The sequence below is a fragment of the Primulina tabacum genome, chromosome 5, assembly GCF_025594145.1.
Source record: "Primulina tabacum isolate GXHZ01 chromosome 5, ASM2559414v2, whole genome shotgun sequence".
In the NCBI taxonomy this organism is placed as follows: domain Eukaryota; kingdom Viridiplantae; phylum Streptophyta; class Magnoliopsida; order Lamiales; family Gesneriaceae; genus Primulina; species Primulina tabacum.
The window spans coordinates 37,553,441-37,576,209 of record NC_134554.1 but is presented as its reverse complement, the minus strand read 5'-3'; the positions used below and the strand labels follow the sequence as shown (position 1 = coordinate 37,576,209).

The 22,769-nt window shown below is 38.0% G+C and overlaps 1 protein-coding gene and 1 long non-coding RNA gene across 2 annotated transcripts; both read right to left on the bottom strand.

The window, feature by feature from the left end:
* Positions 1–14,326: 14,326 nt before the first annotated feature.
* LOC142544416 (uncharacterized) lies at positions 14,327–18,842 on the bottom strand. Its single transcript, XM_075651466.1, has 4 exons — positions 17,042–18,842; positions 15,634–15,798; positions 15,237–15,549; positions 14,327–14,921 (listed from the first exon to the last, which is right to left on the bottom strand). The coding sequence occupies exons 1-4, from the start codon at positions 18,840–18,842 to the stop codon at positions 14,327–14,329; spliced, it is 2,874 nt and encodes a 957-aa protein (XP_075507581.1).
* A 61-nt stretch (positions 18,843–18,903) lies between these two features.
* On the bottom strand, positions 18,904–21,091 carry LOC142544988 (uncharacterized). Its single transcript, XR_012820181.1, has 3 exons — positions 20,889–21,091; positions 20,242–20,289; positions 18,904–19,522 (listed from the first exon to the last, which is right to left on the bottom strand). It is a non-coding gene; the product is annotated as an uncharacterized LOC142544988 (long non-coding RNA).
* Between the last annotated feature and the right edge of the window lie 1,678 nt (positions 21,092–22,769).

The window sequence follows — 22,769 nt, the reverse complement described above, 5'->3', positions numbered from 1 at the left end:
TATTTGGGAAAAACTCATCCAGATATGTGAGGGAAATGAGCAAACGAAAGAAAACAAACTGTCTGTAGCAATGCAGAAGTTCGAAAATCTAAAAATGAAAGCTGGTGAAACTCTAAATGAGTTCGATGAAAGATTCAGTAGCTTGGTAAATGAGCTAACAGCTCTGGGTAAAGAGCATAGCAACAGAGAAATAGCTCTCAAGGTGATGAGAGCCTTACCCAGAGAATGTGATGTAAAAACAATGGCTATGAGAGTGTCCAAAGATCTAAACAAGTTGGAACTGCACGACTTGTTTGCAGACCTGAAAGCATACGAGTTCGAACTGGAGGTAAGAAGTGGAGAAGAGCCCTCAAGTCTACCTACCAAGGCTCTTGCTGCTACTGCTACTGCTACTGCTACTACCTCTTCTACTGCTGCTACAGCTGTACCTCAAGCATTACCTACTGTGATCATTGACAGTACATTGGAGAAGACTGCTGAACAAATCGGAAGTGATGCTATGTCCTTGTTTGTAAAAAAATTCTCCAGGTTCATGAAAAAGAACCATCGAACTTATCAGGGTCCCAATCGCAACTTCAAGAAAGATTCACCATCTGGTGATACGGGATGCTTTAACTGCGGAAAAATAGGTCACTTCATTGCTGATTGTCCTAAACCAAAGAAGGATGACCAGAAGAGAAAGGATTACAAGAGGAATGACAAAAAGTCCAGAAGAGATCGAAAAGCAATGATTGCTGAAGAAAGCAAATCCAAATGGGCAGACTCCAGTTCTGAGTCATCTGATTCAGAAAGTCATTCCAGTGACAGTGATGCAGAAGAAGTTAAATGTCTCATGGCAAACACTGATTCAACCTCGACATCTGGAGAGGTATTTGATTTTGATTCTAACGAATTCACACGAACTGATCTGGTTAATACATTACATGACATGGTAGAAGAGTAATCTAGACTTTCTCAATCATTCGAAGAAGTTAAGATCGAAAATCAGAACTTAAAGGATCAGAACAGTAAGTTAACTTGCTTGCAAGTAGACAGCTGTAATGATTTACAAGTTGAGATGAGTAAATTAAAAATGAAGAATGAAAGAGCAAAAGCAGATTACCAGAAGATGCTTTCTGAAAACCAGAAGTTATCACTACTGGTAAATGCTTGGAACAAGTCTTCTATTTCACTGGAAAAGATGCAAGAGTTACAAAAACAATCTGGAGACAGGAGTGGTCTCGGATTTTGTAATAATGAAGGCACCTCTGAAACAAATACTAAGCCAAAACTGGATATGTGCAAAGGGAAGTATATTCACTTTGTGAAATCCAGCGTGGTACAGAAACCAGAAGTACCTACTGTTTCAGTAGAAAGAAATGTAAATCAGATGAACAGAAGAATGCACTATGGTCTGGGTTATGTTAAACCTAAGGAAAAAGTTGACCAGAGTTCTAGAATCATGAGTGGATTCAACTCAGGAAGACAACCTCCTATGAAGGTTAAAAACTACCAGTACTATAATTCTAAACCTGTTCAGAAGAGATACATGCTGGACAACAGAAACAGAAGGGAAGAACAACATACTAGGATGCACAATGTTAAAAACAACAGACCCTTTGTTGCACACACTTCCATGGATACCCGAAGTACAAAAATTGTACAAATGTGGGTCCCCAAAGGACTGATAAGGCTTGGACCCAAATAGATTTGGGTACCAGATACTAAAATTTGTGTTTGCAGGAACATCAGAAGAAAACAGAAATCAGTAACTCTACATAGTATCTGGACAGTGGATGTTCCAGACACATGACTGGACAGAAAAACCTACTCTCCGAGATAATGAGTTGCACAGGACCAAAGATAACTTTTGGAGACAACTCAAAAGGTAAAACCGTGGGTAAATGTAAGATTATCCATGGTAACATAACCATTAATGATGTGTTATTAGTTGACAACCTTTGTTACAATCTAATTAGCATTAGTCAACTATGTGATAATGGTTATTCTGTAGCTTTTCAGAAGCACTCATGTGTAGTTAGAGATTCTGCTGAAACTACTGTATTAACTGGAAAGAGAGAAGGCAACACCTACAGAGTCTCTTGGAACTCAAATCATGTCAACACTCCTACATGCTTAGTTGCCTCGCTTAGTAATAAACACTGGCTATGGCACAAGAAATTGAATCATCTGAATTTCAAGTCAATCAATCATCTCATAAAGCAGAATATAGTTGATGGCCTACCTGATATTAATTTTGTTAAAAATCATGTTTGTTCTGCTTGTCAGCTTGGGAAACAGATAAGATCTACTTTCAAGAACAAAGATAGCAAGTCAACTTCAAGATGTCTGGAATTACTGCATATGGATCTATTTGGTCCAATCCCTATCATGAGCTTAGGGGGAATGAAATATACTCTTGTTATTATTGATGATTTTTCTAGATTCACTTGGGTAATATTTCTCGCAGGAAAGGATCAAACCAGTAGCCTCCTGATCAAGCTTTTGAAAATGATTCAAAATGAAAAATCTTCTTCCATCATTAAAATCAGAAGTGATCGGGGTACTGAGTTCACTAACAAAAATCTTGAGTTATATTTGGATGAACAGGGGATTCATCATGAATATTCAGCTGCCAGAACACCTCAACAAATCGGAGTAGCTGAGAGGAGAAATAGAACTCTAAAAGAAGCAGCTAGAACAATGCTAGCAGATGCAGACATCTCCCAGCGCTTCTGGGCTGAAGCAATTAACACTGCTTGTTACACGCAAAACAGAACTATGGTCAACAAAAGGCACAATCAAACTCCGTATGAAATATGGAAAGGGAATAAACCCAACATATCTTATTTTCATGTGTTTGGTTGCAAATGTTTTGTACTAAATAATGGCAAAAATCACTTAATTGCATTTGACTCAAAATCAGATGCTGGACTATTTCTTGGTTACTCTGCTGTAAGCAAAGCCTTTAGAATTTTCAACAATAGAACTCTTAATGTTGAAGAGTCGATTCATGTTGTCTTCGATGAAGATAGCAGTGCTCCTGAAATATCTAACACGTCAGATTTAAGTAACAGGTTAGACAGGATCCACTTGGAACTGGACAGTGAAGATGATGTAGAAGCAAACATCAAGGATCTTCAAAATCTAGAACCAGACATTCCGATAGTGGAGCCAGAAGTACAGACATTAGATCTGCCAATACCAGCAGAAGATACTCAAGAACCTACTACTGGTTCCGTCGAGAACAATCTCAACATATCAAATCAGGAAGATATCCTTTTAAATCCTTTTATTTGGAGAAAATCTCATCCTCCATCATTGGTTATTGGTAATCCAGCAGCGCCTTTGAGAACCAGAAGGCAAATGATAAATGAATACATACATGCTGCGTTTATTTCTCAAGATGAACCAAAGAAGATTGAAGAAGCTCTTTTGGATCCCAGTTGGATAGAAGCTATGCAAGAAGAGCTGAATCAATTTTAGAGGAATAAAGTTTGGTTTCTAGTACCTAGACCTTCTCACCAAGCTGTCATTGGAACTCGGTGGGTATTCAGAAACAAACTAAAAGAGGAAGGAACAGTTGTAAGAAACAAAGCAAGACTGGTGGCACAAGGATTTAGACAAGAAGAAGGAATAGACTATGATGAAACCTTTGCACCAGTAGCTAGGCTCGAAGCTATCAGAATATTCTTAGCCTTTTCTGCTTTCAAAAACTTCAAAGTATATCAAATGGACGTAAAGAGTGCGTTTCTTAATGGTCTACTACAAGAGGAAGTCTATGTTGAACAGCCTACAGGTTTTTCTAATCATTTGTTACCAAATCATGTTTTTAAATTATATAAAGCATTGTATGGCCTGAAACAAGCACCTAGGGCTTGGTACGATACACTTTCACAATTTCTCATTAATCATGGTTTCATCGTTGGTACTGTAGATAAAACCTTGTTTACCTTAGCCAAAAACAAACACATATTATTAGTTCAGATTTATGTTGATGATATCATATTTGGGTCAACTAACCCCAAATTATGTGCAAAGTTTGTTAAGTTAATGCAGGACCAGTTCGAGATGAGCATGATGGGAGAATTAACATTCTTCTTAGGATTACAGATTAAACAACTTGATACTGGAATTTTTATAAATCAAGCCAAGTACACCAAGGAGCTTCTGAAAAAGTTCGGTATGGAAGCATGCTCTGCTGCTTCTACTTCAATGAGCTCATCTATTAAACTTGATAAAGATGAAAATGGAATTCCAGTAGAGGTAACTCAGTATCGCGGTCTTATTGGTTCATTGTTATATCTGACTGCCAGTAGACCAGATATCATGTTTGCTGTTTGCATTTGTGCTAGATTTCAATCAAACCCTAAACAATCACATTACATTGCTGGTAAAAGGATTTTAAAATATCTTAAGGGTACTCAAAATGTAGGCCTCTGGTATCCCAAGGACTCATTGTTTAATCTTATTGGATACTCAGATGCTGATTATGCAGGATGTAAACTGGATAGGAAAAGCACAAGTGGTTTTTGTCAATTTCTTGGTGACAGGCTGATATCCTGGTTTAGTAAAAAGCAGACCTCCATAGCCACATCTACTGCAGAAGCAGAATATCTGGCTGCTGGAAGCTGCTGCTCTCAAATATTATGGATTCAGCAACAGTTAAAAGACTATGGAATTCAAGCCACCGAATCACCTATTTTCTGTGACAATACCAGTGCCATTGCAATCACACAAAATCCAGTACTTCATTCCAGAACGAAGCACATAGACATCAGATATCATTTCATCAGAGATCATGTGCAGAAGAAGAACATTCGTCTGGAATACATTCCTACTGATCAGCAAGCAGCAGACATCTTTACAAAACCTCTCCCTGAGAATAAGTTTTCTTACTTTCGAAATACACTTGGATTGATAGATTTAACTTAATTATTTATCATTATCTGATATTTTGGCTTAACTTTTCCTCTGTGATTATTCAGTTTCTAATTTTTCAGAAGGTAAAAGTTGAACGATGGAGACAATCAGTAGACATAATATTTCATTAAAGATAATAGAAACGGGGGCGTACATTTTTCACTTCTGTTTTAACGTAAACTCTCCAGGATGCCAACCAAGCGGTCAGCTCTCCAGTAGAGGTACGTAAAAACTCATCTGAAAAAGCAATCTTTTTCAGAGTCTTAAGCTTCTTTAAGAGCATAAGAAGGTAGACGCCATCATCAGAGACAACGTCAGCACTATCAGCACTATGGAGACGTCGATAATACTTCGACATCATCATCAACTCCTTAGTAGAAGATGTTCGCCCACTCTCGAAGGAAGACCTAAGCTCCTGGATTTTAGTCCAAGTAACAAGTGTCTTCTTCATCACCTTGACCTCTATTGCCTCATTTCTTGCAGCAGTCACCTCTCTCATGAACTCATCAGTCAAATCAGGACTATTATCTCTTGCCATTTTTTTTCTTAAGAATGACTATCTGGTTTAACCCATGTTCATATTTATAGATGAAAACCAGGGACCAAAGCTCGAGAAAGTCTTGACTACAGTAGATATATGAAACATCCCATTTCTAGCTCTCATCGGATTTGTTACCATATATTGCACTAATTTAGGAAAAACTTTATTCTGATATTTTGTGATTCTGTGTCATAAGCAAAAGGTATTTTGTCTCATTAACAAAACAAGGCTTATTTTATCTTCAAGTAGAAGCTATCAAGACGACTTCTCTTCTTCTGAATTTTATTCATCATTCATCAGTTATTTATCTTATTTAGCCAACAGTAAGTTATTTGCAGGAAAGCAGAAGGGAATATCAAGTACTTAAACTGAAATTTTATTAGAAACCATTCCAGTACATTAAACGATGCAGAAGTAAAAGCAGTAGATCAACAAATGCTCTTTAACAAGAAGCTTTACATTAAACTTTTTGCATTCAGTAATATCAGCAGATCGTAGTATCTTCAGCAGTAAAAGGATGGTCTGCTTCGAAAAGATTCCAGCAAGCTTGGGTCTAGTAAGAATCTAGCAAGCTTGGGTCTTGTTAGCACTAATGTATAATCAGATACTTTACAGGGCATCAGCTTCATCGATCAACCAGCACTCTCTTATTGCATTAGAAAGCCTCTGGAAAAGATCGATGCTACATCTCCGACTAAATGGAAGCAACAAATCTTTTTGATTGTTGACATTACAACTCCAGGAGTTTGATCCAAGGATCATTACGTAAAGAATGACATCTTCAAACTTCCTTCTGAACATTTTTGCTTCGGCTCCTGGATCAGACTCTAACTCTTCTTTAACTTGAGCTTTCATTTTAGATTATGAATGTTTAATTTCGTTTAAGTTGTGCAGGCATTTATAGTAATCTTCGGAAGACACAAAGACTCTTGCGACTGTTCATTTTCAACGGTTCAGATTGAAAGATTGCCAAAAGTCGTTTGGTGTTTAATATCCACTTATTAGTTGCATTTACCGAGGGGGAACAGTATCTTAGTCAGACTAAGATTTTTATACCTTTTTCAGAAAACAGATAGAGTATTTGTCTTTTCGATAAAACAACAAGTCTGCTGGTTTTGTCACAGTGCTCAAATATTTCAGCACTCTGAAACTTCCAGCAGACGTTATCATAAAACGACAAATCTTCTTCTGATTATTTTTAGTAACCATCTGGACAGCCCGCCTATTTCAAATTTTTAAATCATTCGCGTCTCTGACAAACTTTGCAAGTCTTTTCAAACATTCAACCATAAACATACTGACACGTGTCCTTATGTTTACTTGACGGCTGTACATTCATTTTAAAATATCACCTTCTCATTTTTCACTTTTACCGTTTCAAAACTTTTGCTACTCAGCTACTGCTTTCTCTTAATCATCTTCTATCTACTGCAAATTTTATCTGATCCTTTCATCGTAGAGAAATGGCCGGAGCATACACTCTTAATGCATATCAAGTCAACTTTGCTTCAGTTCTCAATGTCAAAGATAAGAATCTTGTTAAAATGTTTTAAGACCTTGAGAAATCAGGACTTCGAAACTTCTTGGAAGCACCAGCTGTGATATACAAAAATGCTCTTCTGGATTTCTACGCTAAGGCAACTGTGCATGAAGGAAAGATCGTCCACTCTCAAGGAGATGCATCCATCTCCATTGATGCCGCACTATTGGGCGCAACATTTCTCCTCCCACTTTCAGGTACTTCTGAACTATCTGATATTTCCAAGCTAGAAATGTCTATTGCTCTTAGCACTTTCTCAGCCACTGGAGAAGAATTGTCTCCTTCTTGCCACAAAAAGTTACTCAAAATGGAATATCAGATTCTGGCTGATATTGTGGCGAAGGCTATATTAGTCAAAGCTGGCACGTTCGACAAGTTAACAAAGGAGAAAGTTCAAGTGATGGCTGCCATCACTAAGGGAACTAAAGTGGATTGGAGTCATTTCATATTCAGAATCATGAAAGACATGGTCATCAAGAAAAGTTCTGGATTTGCTGTTCAGATCAGCAAAATGCTCAAGGATGCTGGTTTCGCTTTTACAAGTGAACAGGATGCTGTTTCGGTAACAATGATTGATGCTGAGAATGTACTCGCTTTAAGGCCCAAGCCAACCGTGGCTGAATTTGTTGCCTTGAAAAAGGAGATTGGAGAGACTCTTTCTGAGACTCAGAAACCTCAACGAAAGATTAAAAGGAAAAGAGTGATCGTCTCTACTGATTATGATAAAACAGTATCAGAAGAGTCTGCTGCTGATGTTCAACCATTCCTACCAACTCCAATAAAAAAGAAAGCACGGACTGTTCTTAAAATCAAGAAGACAACAGCAATTTCTGAAATTGAGAAAGTGCCAATTAGACAGGTGTTTCCAGAAGTGGTTCCATCTGCACGATCCAATGCTCCTACTTCAGTGCAAGCTGCTGCATCTGTTCCAGCAACATCTACTACTTCTACTTTCATACCAATGTCTGGAATAGTGATTAGAGAACCAACAAGGGGGTCTTCTGCATTTCGACCCATTTTGCCTATTTCATCAACCGACAAAGGCAAAGGAAAGATGATTGAAGAACCACAACTTTTTGGACTCAGAACAACTGTGACCACATGTGTTGATCTTCATTTGGCAGAAACAGAAAGCTCTGCCAATGATGACATGAATTTCTTTGACGAGTGGCACAAGGTCCGAATTTTTCATTCTTTTGCTTACTTCAAGACGAAAGGATCCTATGGGAAAATAATGAACGCTGAGAAGAGGGTCTTTCAGCTTGCCAAAACAGAAAATGTAATCGAGGCATTGCGTAGAAGAAGCTACATCCTCGAACAGCTGAAATGTCAGAAGTTGGAATCGGTTCTGAAAATTCTTAAATCAAATTTTGATCCTACAATTCCTACTGCTGTTCAGGATCAAAACGTCATTCTGATTCTAACTGACAAATTGAAACAGATGAGTGAGCAACTTCTTGATCAAGAAAAGGGCTTTGGCGAGCCAATTGAATATCAAGTCGGCCTTGTTCCAGACTTTCCACAGATCCAGACAGTTGAGGAACGGACTACAGCTTCACCAAAAGCTTCTGTTCTCAGTACTCCTGCATCACCAACAAGGCCTCTTCAGTCATCATCTCTTTTGTCTGTGCATGAACTGGCTTCCGTTGAAGAAGTCATTGAGTCAATTGTTCCCACGTCCCCTACTACTCAGGAAGCAGTTCCAGCTACTTCATTGCCACAATCACCCTCTCCAACCGCAGAACAACATATGGCAGAATCAGATGTTTTATCTCTTTTGCCAAATCTAGAGAAATTTTCTGTTGCTCATCAAGCTGAAATGAAAGTTCTTCTGAACCAGCAATCTGAACCCATAACTACAGAACAATCAGCTTCACCTACTGCCGTTGCTCCAACAGAAGAGAACTTGGTCTCCAACTTGGTTGCTCCTGATGAAGAGATTGTTCCTACCATAATTGCTGCCGAACCAAATGTCTCTGCTATTCCAGATGAAACCTCTGCTGACCCTGGTCCTTCTACTGATGTGATGGACACCACTTCCCTCACCACCAATCAAGTATCTACTGCACTGATTGTCACTGATCCTGTTCAAACTCTCACGAACACTCGCGCTGCAGAAATGAGGCAACGCATGCTTGCGCGAACCCCCTCACCTGAATAGAAATCATTCAATTTGGAGTTTCAGATTGACGTTCTGCAAAGGGAACTCAATAACCTGTCTGATTTAGTCAAGCGGATGTCCTGTGAAAGCATATCAGAATTTAGTGATGCTCAGCTCTTCAGAGAACGAATGAGCAAACAAATATATAAAACGGCGGAATCCGTGGAGAAAATGCATGCTGAAACCATTGTTTTCAGACAAGCTGTATCGAGAAATTATAGTCACATCGTGCTTGCTCAAACTGATATACTAAATCGACTCATCGAGCATGATGATCTCATTCGATCATTTTCCACCTCCATGGAAGTAATGGATGCCAAGATTGATTCTCAAACTCAGTCTCTCACTACTCTCAATGATCGTATCTCTACTCAAGCTCCGTATCTGGAGATGTTAACCAATGGCATTCAAAACTTGTCTGGAAGAATGAATGATCTTTTGGCCCATGTGATTGCCGCTGATGCCAAAAAGGGAGAAGAAAAACGAAGAGATCCATCTGAAGCAGAACTAAGGCAATCAGAAGCTGAACCTTCAGATAGAAGATTTCAGGATCCTCAAGATGAAGAAGTCATTTACAGGGACATTGGAACTGATTGACAATTTACTGTGTTAATTTCATTGATATTATCCTTTTGCTAACTGATTATCTGTTATTTAACGCTTTCCTACTGTTTAGGTTTTGGCATCACCACAAAGGGGGAAATTGATAGACATGAATTAATTGTGGCGATGAAAATAAAAACCAGCAGACCAGCAGCACTCTTTAAGAAAACAGTAGACAAAAAGAAAATCAGAAGCTACTGGTCTAGTAAAACAAAAGCAGTAGAAATGATATAAAAACAGAATCAGTAGAAGATGTTGCCTAACGTGACTACTTTAAATGTTACCGTTAAATTTACCAAGTACTAGTATTAATTGCAGCATTAAATACTATACGGAGTCATTTAATTCACTTTACCGAGTTTAGTATAAAACATGACTGATTGTTTTATAGCTTTTCTGCAGGAACCTTTTTTTTGGTAATAAAGCTGACTCTATCAGAAATCTGAAGACATCTTCTGATCATAAACGTTGAACTCAGTCGCTTATATATACATGGAACAAACCCTTACAGAAAAAGAACTCTACGCATAATATCTTTTCAAGGATCAACGCTATTTCACTCAACGAGACAACCTCGAAATTCCTTGATAACTTTGAGTTCAACACAAAGAAAAGTAGCACACGCTTCATAGCAAATATCTGATCTTTTGAAGATCATCTTGTGCTACTGATTCTTACACTCTTCACAATCTTTTACAACACTTATACTTTATCAGGAAGAGCTTGTAATCTGAAAAGAGTCTTTTCATAAACTTTTGTATCACGTTCTTTTTGAGTCGAGTAACTAAGAGTTTCAGTAGGCAAAGGTGTAAGTCCTTCTGAAGTGGGTGTGTACAAGAGTTGTACTGTAATATCCAAAGTCTTTTAGTTATACCTTCTGGAAACAGGAGAAGGGGAGACGTAGAAGATTTCATCTTCGAACTTCCATAAACAACTACTGCCTACTGTTATTATTGTCTTTCACTTACTTCATCAGATTGTTTTCGCACCTATAATTGTAATCTAGGTGAAGGTATACGCAACAAGATAAACTACTATCTGTAACAGGATTTTAGTACCTCATCAAAAGAAAGGAAAAACGAGTAGAGTTTATTCACCCCCCTCCCTCTAAACTCAACTTCGATCCTCAACATAAATAATACAAGAATAATAAATTTGAAAACTATAATAAAATTGTGTGAATTTACATGTGTGTCCTTATCTTCGTTAAATAGTATTAATAAATACATGTTTTTTAGGAATTAATTAATTTTAAAATAAATTGAAAAAAATGGAATGAAATTTACACTTCATTTTTTTTGAAACTATATCTCTAATATAATTTAAAATAAGCGACACAATGTCAACAACTTAACGTACGAGAACTTCTCAGGAGTTCGTCATCCTACTACTACTCTCACTCATGCACGCTTAACCCAACAAAATTGAATGATAGTGAAATATTAATCTTTTAGTTCAAACGCTTCTTGATCTTCAGGTCAAAAATTATATTTGTACTCAAGACATGACTTTTATTTTGTAACATCTCGTGCTAAACTAACTAATACTACTTTCAAATTTGCGGAAAACAAAATTTTTTCTTATTTAAATAGTAAATTCCTCGCATTTTGAATTAAATAAAATGTTTGACTAAATTCTTGAAATTAGTCCAAGTACAAAAATATTTCCAGGGCATAAAAATATTATTCATAACAACTGAAAAAAACATTATTTTAAAACGAGCATAAGAAAATACTTGGTTGCCAACAAAACATGAATCAATAAAATTAGAGAAAAAAAATGTTTAACGTGCACAACTCCTTTAATAACAATAGCGGTCCTCGGGTTTGCACTTCACAGTCCGAGCAAGCTCACTGGTCAGCACCTTCTGTCTCCTCTAAAGCATCAACATCTGCATCGATCAAGTCTAGTGAGCCTAAAGAATCAACACGCATAAACCATGAATAAAAAATAGTACTTAATAAAATCACATGTATTTGAAAGTGATGTGTACGAAATAACAAACATACATAAACATAAACGTGCCATAACTACATATATATTTTCATGAAAATGCTTCCACCATAACATACATAATTGTGAGGCTCATTTACTCTAATGACAATTAATGATCAAACAATAATGGTTTGACTTAAAGCTGCAGCGGAAAAAGGTTTAAATTACTTTAAAACGGACCTCAGGGCCTAGAAAAATTTCGGCATGACCTCCCCGTAAGTAGGACATCCCGAAAACTCAAACAACAGTTTATATCAAAATATACTCCAACTAAAGTCATTAAAACAACAACCAAAGTCAACAACCTATAGCCGCACTGGTCAGGACTAAACAGAATTTAAAACTTACCAAATACTCACCAGATCAAGAATATCACAGAGTCGCCTCAGAACATAACCAGAACAACCAAATATCAATACAGATACACGGGGTATCTCCTCGGCAAATAAAGTACAATATAAGTCTGAAACAAACTCAAGACATACATATAAACTAACTGGGAGAGTCCACTGAACAGAACCAAGCAATCTAACCTCAATCCCGAGCTCCACTGGCAGAACCTCGGCCTGATGCTGCAAAACAACTCGGGAGATCTACCATGGTATCCAATAACAACCACAGCAGTCCCCCTAGTAAACAACTGAGGTTAGGATTCTGGTATGAAACAGTTCAACAATAACAACAATAACATAAATCATGCATAATCATATAATAAAATGTAATATGCAATGCATGAAAGGCTCAACGAATAACTGGGATAACAGGAGCCAACAAACGGTACGATAACAACTGGAATAATGCTCGAGCAACAACACAGGGGAGCTACATCGTCATGCAGCTAAACCGCCCTGCCAAGTATGCGAGGTATGCCAAGCTGTGCTGAATAACACCCCTGACTCGGCCTCCATACAGCTGATACGATATAACATGATGGCACAACAGAACGAACTAGATGACACAATCCCAGCGCTCACCTCAAAAGGCTGCACTAACCATGGGATTGTTCAATCACATCTACAGTATCATGTGTATAGGCCTATCAGCCACACAATGATCACGAGATAAACAACAGTGCCAGATAACAACAGATATCAACAATGGCTAACAAGAACGATAGGGCTCAACATTAATGTCATAACTGTATGCCCAATGCTAAATGCCAATAATATGTCATAAACATAAACATATATCACAACGAAGGGATTTAACAATTTACAACAACCAACAAGTCATACACCCGATCAATGAAACACAGAATGACAATTAAACATAATTTATGTTTTACCGTCGTATGTTACCGAGCTGTAACATACATATACCAACTTGAAAATCCAATATCACTTCACTTCAAGACTCTCGGCCTAAACAAAACCACAATAAGCCGATCGTGAAAACTACATTCCACACCAATGTCCGATTTGGCACAAAGGAGCATAAAATTCATATCTCGCTCAATATTAACTCAATTCAATATCCGCCAATTGGAAATGAAAGATAACTTGAATATCTAACTTTTTCTAGAAGAAACCATTTTCCAAATCTCAGTAGATAAAGCTCGGAATTTCCAAGAACACACTGCTACTTACGAATTCGCGGACAGAATCTCACACACTGAGCAGTTCCAGAAAAACAAACATAACTTGCTCAATTCTTAATGGAATTTAACGAATTTTATATCATTACGAATACAACACATAGATCTACAACTTTCTATTGAATCACAAGTCCAGAATCCGAGCGCATAATTGACAAAAACTCGAATTATAGTAGGTGTTCTGCACAGCACCATTTCAGAATTCGATTTGACACATTTTGGTAGAAAAATCATATCAATTCCGTTTCTTATCCAAATTCGATGATTCCAATGGCTATAGAAAGCTAACAAATAGAGCTACAAGTTCTTTTTAAGTCATTTCTACAAATTCAAATTACAAAAGTCGCAGCAACCCAAAACTCTGACCCAAAATCAGAAGAATTCTCGCAGAAACAGAGCACCCGAACAGCAGCTTCGATCTACCCGAATCCTTGCTCAAACTTCACGATTTCTAACTTGAATCAAAGCTTAGGATGTTAGGAATACATCTCTTCAGACCGATCGAGATTTGGAGGCCGGACGAAGGAGATATCGCGATTTTCCCGCAGCCGCTACACAAGTGACGGGAATGGGTTTCCTCTTTCTTTCCTTTTCCTTCTTCTCTCATTTCTTTTCTCTTTTATTTGGTAAGTTATGTGTATGTATATGTATATATATATCTTGTGTATTTGGTCACTAAAATAGTAACTCAAGCCCATTTATCCCGGTCTGTATTTATTTGCTCTCGTGTGTTATTTAAACTCTATATGTATTTTATATCGTTAAATTCTTCGATATTCTAAAATACATATTTTTAACACACTTCTAAAATTTATTTGGCATAAATAATTATTTTAATTTACAACTCAATAATTATTCTAATTATGCCAAATTACCGGATAATTAAATACAGGGCCTTACACTTCTCCACCCCTTAAAACAAATTTCGTCCTCGAAATTTCTGTTTATACACATATATCTTACACACGATACGAAACCAACAATACATTACTAAGAATCAAACAGGTATGGATAAGATGCTCTCATCTTCTGTTCTGTTTCCCATGTTGATTCTTCTACACCATGCCTCGACCACTGAACACGTACAAGTGGTATAACTTTATTGCGTAAAACTTTATCTTTACGATCCAAGATACAAACAGGATACTCAGTATACGATAGAGACGGATCAAGTTCAACCTCATCAGGCTGAATCACATGAGACGGATCGGGCTCATACTTACGCAACATAGAAACATGGAAAACATCGTGGATGCCAGACAATGACTGGGGCAAATCCAAACGATAAGCGCAAGTCCCAATACGCTCAACAATCTCGTAGGGGCCTACGAAACGAGGTGACAACTTACCTCTCATACCAAAGCGAACAACACCTCTAAACGGAGAGATTCTCAGAAACACAAAATCTCCAACTTGAAATTCTAGAGGTCGACGACGTCTGTTAGCATAACTAGCTTGACGATCTTGGGCAGATTTCATTCTCTGACGAATCAACTGGACTTTATCATGCATTTCCTGAACAATCTCAGGTCCAGTCAACTGCTTCTCACCAAATTCATCCCAACAAAGAGGTAATCGACATCGTCTGCCGTACAAAGCTTCAAAAGGAGCCATACCAATAGTCACCTGGAAACTGTTGTTATATGAAAATTCTACTAGTGGTAAAGCTTCCTGCCAACTGTCTTTAAAATCCATGACTACAGCTCGAAGCAGATCCTCGAGTGTCTGAATCGTACGCTCTGTCTGACCATCTGTCTGAGGATGGTACGCAGTACTCATCGCAAGTCGTGTACCCATTTCTTTTTGGAAACTAGTCCAAAACTTTGATGTGAATCTAGGGTCACGATCTGAGACTATTGCAACTGGAACTCCATGAAGTCTCACAACATTTTCAATATACAGACGAGCCATTTTCTTATACGAATATGTCCTCTCATACGGAATAAAGTGTGCCGATTTAGATAATCTGTCGACAATCACCCAAATGGCATCGAAATGACGAGAAGTACGTGGCAAATGCGTGACAAAATCCATAGCTACGTGCTCCCAGTTCCACTGAGGAACCTCAAGGCTATGCAGTAATCCTCCCGGTCTCATTCGTTCCACTTTGACTTGCTGACAGATCATACAACGAGACACAAACTCAGCCACATCCTTTTTCATATTCTTCCACCAAAATTGAGGCCGTAGAATATGATACATTTTCCTTCCTCCTGGGTGGATACTATATCAAGTACAATGAGCTTTTTTAAGGATGGCTGTACGCAATTTAGGAATATCTGGGACAACCAATCTACCATTCAACCGAAGAGAATCATCTGAGTGAATTGAGAAACCAGATTGGCGTCCTTGAGATACTAACTCATAAGATTTCAGAACTCGATCATCAGTTTTCTGAGCTGAATTTAAAATCTGAATCAACTCTGGCTCAACATAAATCTGAGATACACAAACAGTATTACCTTGAATTTGAAAATCCAACCCAGAAGTACAAATATCCTCTCGTAACTTAGAAACATGAATTGAGGATAAATTGACGTCAACAACCTTACGACTCAAAGCATCGGCAATGACATTCACTTTTCCCGGATGATACAGGATCTCACAATCATAATCTTTCAAAAGATCCATCCAACGTCTCTGTCTCATATTCAGATCTGACTGAGAATAGATACTTCAAGCTTTTGTGATCAGAATAGATTACAAATTGCTCCCAAAACAAATAATGTCTCCAAATCTTGAGAGCAAAAACGATAGCAGCCAATTCCAAGTCATGAACAGGATACTTAGACTCATGCGGTTTCAACTGACGAGAACCATATGCCACAACTCTGCCATGCTGCATCAGAACACAACCTAGACCTCGATTAGATGCATCCGTGCAAACCACAAATCCTCCAGAACCATTTGGAATGATAAGAACTGGTGCAGAAGTCAATCTCTTCTTCAACTCGACAAAACTTGACTCACATTCATCAGACCAAATGAATCTCTGATTTTTCTGAGTCAGTTGAGTGACAGGTCTAGCAATCTTTGAGAAATTTTCGATAAATCTCCGGTAATAACCAGCTAGACCCATGAAACTGCGAATCTCTGGCACATTTGTCAGTCGTGCCCAGTTCAGAACTGCTTCCACTTTACTTGGATCGACAGAAATACCATGTTTAGATATGACATGGCCCAGAAATAACACTATATCTAACCAAAACTCACACTTGGATAGCTTGGCGTACAACTGCTTCTTTTGAAGAATTCGAAGAACTATCCTCAAGTGTTTAACATGTTCTTCCTCGGACTTGGAATAAACAAGAATATCATTGATGAATACAATCACAAAACGATCGAGATATTTACAAAATACTCGATTCATCAAGTCCATAAACACAGCAGGAGCATTGGTCAAACCAAAAGGCATAACCAAAAATTCAAAGTGTCTGTATCTCGTGCGAAAAGCTGTTTTCGGCACATCTTATTGTCTAACTCTCACTTGATGGTATCCTGAACGAAGATCAATCTTAGAATACACCGAAGTACCTTGCAACTGATCAAATAAGTCATCAATCCTAGGGAGTGGATATTTATTCTTGACAGTAGACTTATTCAGTTGCCGATAATCAATACACATCCGCATCGTACCATCTTTCTTCTTGACAAATAGAATCGGTGCACCCCACGGTGAAGAACTCGGACGAATATAACATTTACTCAACAAATCCTGCAATTGTTCTTTCAGTTCTTTCAGCTCAACAGGGGCTAAACGATATGGTGCTCGAGATATGGGTTCAGTTCCTGGCATTAATTCGATACTGAACTCAACTTCTTGTTCTGGTGAAAAACCAGGAATGTCTTCTGGAAACACATCAGGAAACTCACGGACTACAGGAATATCATAAATCCGTCGCTCATCTTGCGATAGATCCACATCATAAACCAGAAAACCTTCATGACCAGAATCTAACAATCGATTCATTTCAATGGCAGAAACTAGAGGAATCTTGGCTTGAGAACCACGACCATAGAAATTCCATTTAGGAGCAAAGCTAGGTCTGAAACGAACTATTCCTCGATAACAGTCAACAGTGGCACGATTTGCAGTCAAAACATCCATACCAACGATACAATCAAAGTCATGCATAGGTAAGACTATGAGATTCAGATATAAAACATTTTCATCGTGAAACAAAACCGCATTGAACACCACATTATCATTGATAATCATTTTGCCCATCGGAGTAACAACAGAAATATTGGAATTCATACTAGTGATGCGAAGATCATGCAAAACAACGAATGCATGAGAAACAAAGGAATGAGATGCTCCAGTATGAAATAACACTCGTGCTATAAAACCACATAGTGTACAATTACCGGTAATGACAGTACCTGGAGCTGCATGAGCCTCATCCTCAGTCAAGGCAAATACATGAACAGATGACTGATTTTGTTGACCACCTTGCCCTCTTGTCTGATGCGAAGGGATACTAGGCTGATGGGAGGACTGGGACGCTGTTGGAATTCTATTACTTTGAGCTCCACTACCTGCCTGGGCTGATTTCCCCGTCTTACTAGGACAGACTCTAGCAAAATGGCCAGGCCGACCACAAACATTACAAACCCCTTGAACTCCAACACACTGATTACTGGAATGCTTACCCCCACAGTGATCACAATAAGGTCCACTGTAACGATATCCACCACGGTTCCCTGAACTCCCTGAACTCGAAGAACTAGAACCGGACTTCTTAAATTGCTTCCCACGTGGACGAAGAGATGCAGAACCAGATGAACTGAATCGTTGCCTCCTCGACTGATGATGTTGGGTAGGAACTCGATTGCCACTCCTTTTAAGACTAACTTCAGCCCTTTTTGCTATTTCCACTGCTTCAAGATAATTCAGTGGCTTACCGGTAGAAACAAAAGGGTGCAGATGATCGTTCAATCCTTCAATAAAACTCTCAACAACAACAACCTGACTTGCAGCAACATGAGGAGCATATCTCAGCATAGCATAAAAAGAATTTGCATACTCCGCAACTGACATATCGCCTTGTTTCAGGTTATGAAACTCAGAAGCCTTAGAACTGTAGAATGATGGAGGACAATAACTCTCCTTAAACTTCAGCTTGAATATATCCCATGATGGAATGATCCTCTGAGCATCTAAAGTCATCAATGTAGTAGACCACCACATTTTGGCACGATCTTTCAACTGATGCACAGCTAATCTCAATCGACACTCTGGAGGATACTCAATCAAATCGAACAATTCCACAATCTCAGAAATCCATAACTCAGCTTTCTCAGCTCCCTCTGAACCACTGAATCGAGGAGGATGCATAGAATGGAAACGCGCAACTAACTCATCCATCCTAAGATGCTCTAACTCATCAGCAGCTTGCTCCACAAAAGCATCATCAACAACCCGGACACGAGGTCTACAACGCCCACGACCTCGACCTCGAGCTAGAGGAATCTCATCAACAGGAATTTCTCCACCTCCCGCCATTCTATACGATAAAACACCAAAACAATTAGAATGGAAGTAAAAAGATCATATAATCACATAAACATTCTGTCAAGTAGCATACACATGCGCAACAACCATTTTAGTGCCAAGACTAGAGTGTCCTAGACTCTAGTTCGAGCGTATCCCAGTTTACGCTCTGATACCAAGATGTGAGGCCCATTTACTATAATGATAATTAATGATCAAACAATAATGGTTTGACTTAAAGTTGCAGCGGAAAAATGTTTAAATTACTTTAAAACGGACCTCAGGGCCTAGAAAAATTTCGGCATGACCTCCCCGTAAGTAGGACATCCCGAAAACTCAAACAACAGTTTATATCAAAATATACTCCAACTAGAGTCATTAAAACAACAACCAAAGTCAACAACCTATAGCCGCACTGGCCAGGACTAAACAGAATTTAAAACTTACCAAATACTCACCAGATCAAGAATATCACAGAGTCGCCTCAGAACATAACCAGAACAACCAAATATCAATACATATACACGGGGCATCTCCTCGGCAAATAAAGTACAATACAAGTCTGAAACAAACTCAAGACATACATATAAACTAACTGGGAGACTCCACTGAACAGAACCAAGCAATCCAACCTCAATCCCGAGCTCCACTGGCGGAACCTCGGCCTGATGCTGCAAAACGACTCGGGAGATCTACCATAGTGTCCAATAACAACCACAGCAGCCCCCCAGTAAACAACTGAGGTTAGGATTCTGGTATGAAACAGTTCAACAATAACAACAATAACATAAATCATGCATAATCATATAATAAAATGTAATATGCAATGCATGAAAGGCTCAACGAATAACTGGGATAACAGGAGCCAACAAACGGTACGATACCAACTGGAATAATGCTCGAGCAACAACACAGGGGAGCTACATCGTCATGCAGCTAAACCGCCCTGCCAAGTATGCGAGGTATGCCAAGCTGCGCTGAATAACACCCCTGACTCGGCCTCCATACAGCTGATACGATATAACAGGATGGCACAATAGAACGAACTAGATGACACAATCCCAGCGCTCACCTCAAAAGGCTGCACTAACCATGGGATTGTTCAATCACATCTACAGTATCATGTGTATAGGCCTATCAGCCACACAATGATCCCGGGATAAACAACAGTGCCAGATAACAACAGATATCAACAATGGTTAACAAGAACGATAGGGCTCAACATTAATGTCATAACTGTATGCCCAATGCTAAATGCCAATAATATGTCATAAACATAAACATATATCACAACGAAGGGATTTAACAATTTACAACAACCAACAAGTCATACACCTGATCAATGAAACACAGAATGACAATTAAACATAATTTATGTTTTACCGTCGTATGTTATCGAGCTGTAACATACCTATACCAACTTGACAATCCAATATCACTTCACTTCAAGACTCTCGGCCTAAACAAAACCACAATAAGCCGATCGTGAAAACTACATTCCACACCAATGTCCGATTTGGCACAAAGGAGCATAAAATTCATATCTCGCTCAATATTAACTCAATTCAATATCCGCCAATTGGAAATGAAAGATAATTGAATATCTAACTTTTTCTAGAAGAAACCATTTTCCAAATCTCAGTAGATAAAGCTCAGAATTTCCAAGAACACACTGCTACTTACGAATTCGCGGACAGAATCTCACACACTGAGCAGTTCCAGAAAAACAAGCATAACTTGCTCAATTCTTAATGGAATTTAACGAATTTTATATCATTACGAAGACAACACATAGCTCTACAACTTTCTATTGAATCACAAGTCCAGAAATCCGAGCGTATAATTGACAAAAACTCGAATTACAGTAGGTGTCCTGCACAGCACCATTTCAGAATTCGATTTGACACATTTTGGTAGAAAAATCATATCAATTCCGTTTCTTATCCAAATTCGATGATTCCAGTGGCTATAGAAAGCTAACAAACAGAGCTACAAGTTCTTTTTAAGTCATTTCTACAAATTCAAATTACAAAAGTCGCAGCAACCCGAAACTCTCACCCAAAATCGGAAGAATTCTCGCAGAAACAGAGCACCCAAACAGCAGCTTCGATCTACCCGAATCCTTGTCAAACTTTGCGATTTCTAACTTGAATCGAAGCTTAGGATGTTAGGAAGACACCCCTTCAGACCAATCGAGATTTGGACGCCGGACGAAGGAGATATCGCGATTTTCCCACAGCCGCTACACAAGTGACGGGAATGGGTTTCCTCTTTCTTTTCTTTTCCTTCTTCTCTCGTTTCTTTTCTCTTTTATTTGGTAAGTTATGTGTATGTATATGTATATATATATCTTGTGTATTTGGTCACTAAAATAGTAACTCAAGCCCATTTATCCCGGTCTGTATTTATTTGCTCTCGTGTGTTATTTAAACTCTATATGTATTTTATATCGTTAAATTCTTCGATATTCTAAAATACATATTTTTAACACACTTCTAAAATTTATTTGGCATAAATAATTATTTTAATTTACAACTCAATAATTATTCTAATTATGCCAAATTACCGGATAATTAAATACAGGGCCTTACATAATCATACTTAATTTTGCATAGAAATATGTTCAAAGCAAGTGGTCTGTAACATAAACCGTCTGATCAGACTAAACCACAGTACTGGGCTGGCAGGGATCACCACAATCTTTCGACCAGATGTCCACTCCCACATACATAAATCCTCGGTCATACTTTACAGGGTGGAGAGGTCTCCGGTCATGCTTTACTGCTTTCCAACCCCATAATCATAAATCCCCAGTCATGCTTTACCGGGTGGCCACAAGGTAAATCACATACCTCCAAAATAAAATATATTTTTTTGCACGTCAATCATACTTACAACATCGTGGGCTTCGTTAGAACGCTTTAGACATGCTGCCCCAACCACAGCAGCAAAGATCCAGGAGATCCCAACGAAACCTGCAATCAAAAACTTGAGAAAACATGAAGAACATGCACAAATTTTCACAGCTTGAGTGGTTTTATGAATAATTTATTATCAGAAAATTACGAATTTGCTATCGAATCGAAGGAAACACAGAGAGTTACAAATCATATGTTGAAAATATTTCCAAAAAACCAACCTATAAGTCTCAGAATTCAAAATAACAGAGGGTGATTTGTTTTGTGACACAGAAATTTCACGGCTTGTGCAGTTTTACGATAAAAATCATATCTCCCTCGTTTCTTATGAGACAATTACTAATTTGCTATCGAATCGAAGATAACATAGAGTGCTACAAATCATATGTTAAAAATGTTTTCAAAAAACTGACGGATACAAATGACAAGTTTTATGACTCAAAATTTTTCAGAAATCATTTAAACCATAATCCATCGAACTTTGCATATAACAAACGAATTTTCATGCACAATATATATAATACATAATATGATGAGATTGACGCATAAAAGAAAAGTTTATACATGCTTTTGCGTATAAACGCTTGAATAAATGAATACCGGCACGAGGGAATGTGGAGGATGAACGAAGGACGATTCCTTGACGTTTTCTTGACAAAAACTCACCAAAATCTCCAAAATATTGCTAGGATGAGTGCTCAAGAGGCTGTTGCTCAAGGGAGGCACAACCATAGTTTTTTCTTCCAAAAATAACGCATATGTGTGTGTGCGATGGTGTGTGTGTTTAGGTGTAGGTGTGTGTGATTAGTATAAGTAATTAAGGTTAATAAAAGTCTAATAAAATAAATTAATGGGCTAAACTCATACTAATTTAATTATTTAGACCCACTCAAAAATTTAATAAAATATTCAAGTACCAAAGTTTTAGATTAAAATCTCCAAATTTCGAAATAACTAAAAGTACTTAAAATCTTAATTTAACTTAAATACTAATTAAATAATTTAATTAATGCATAAAATT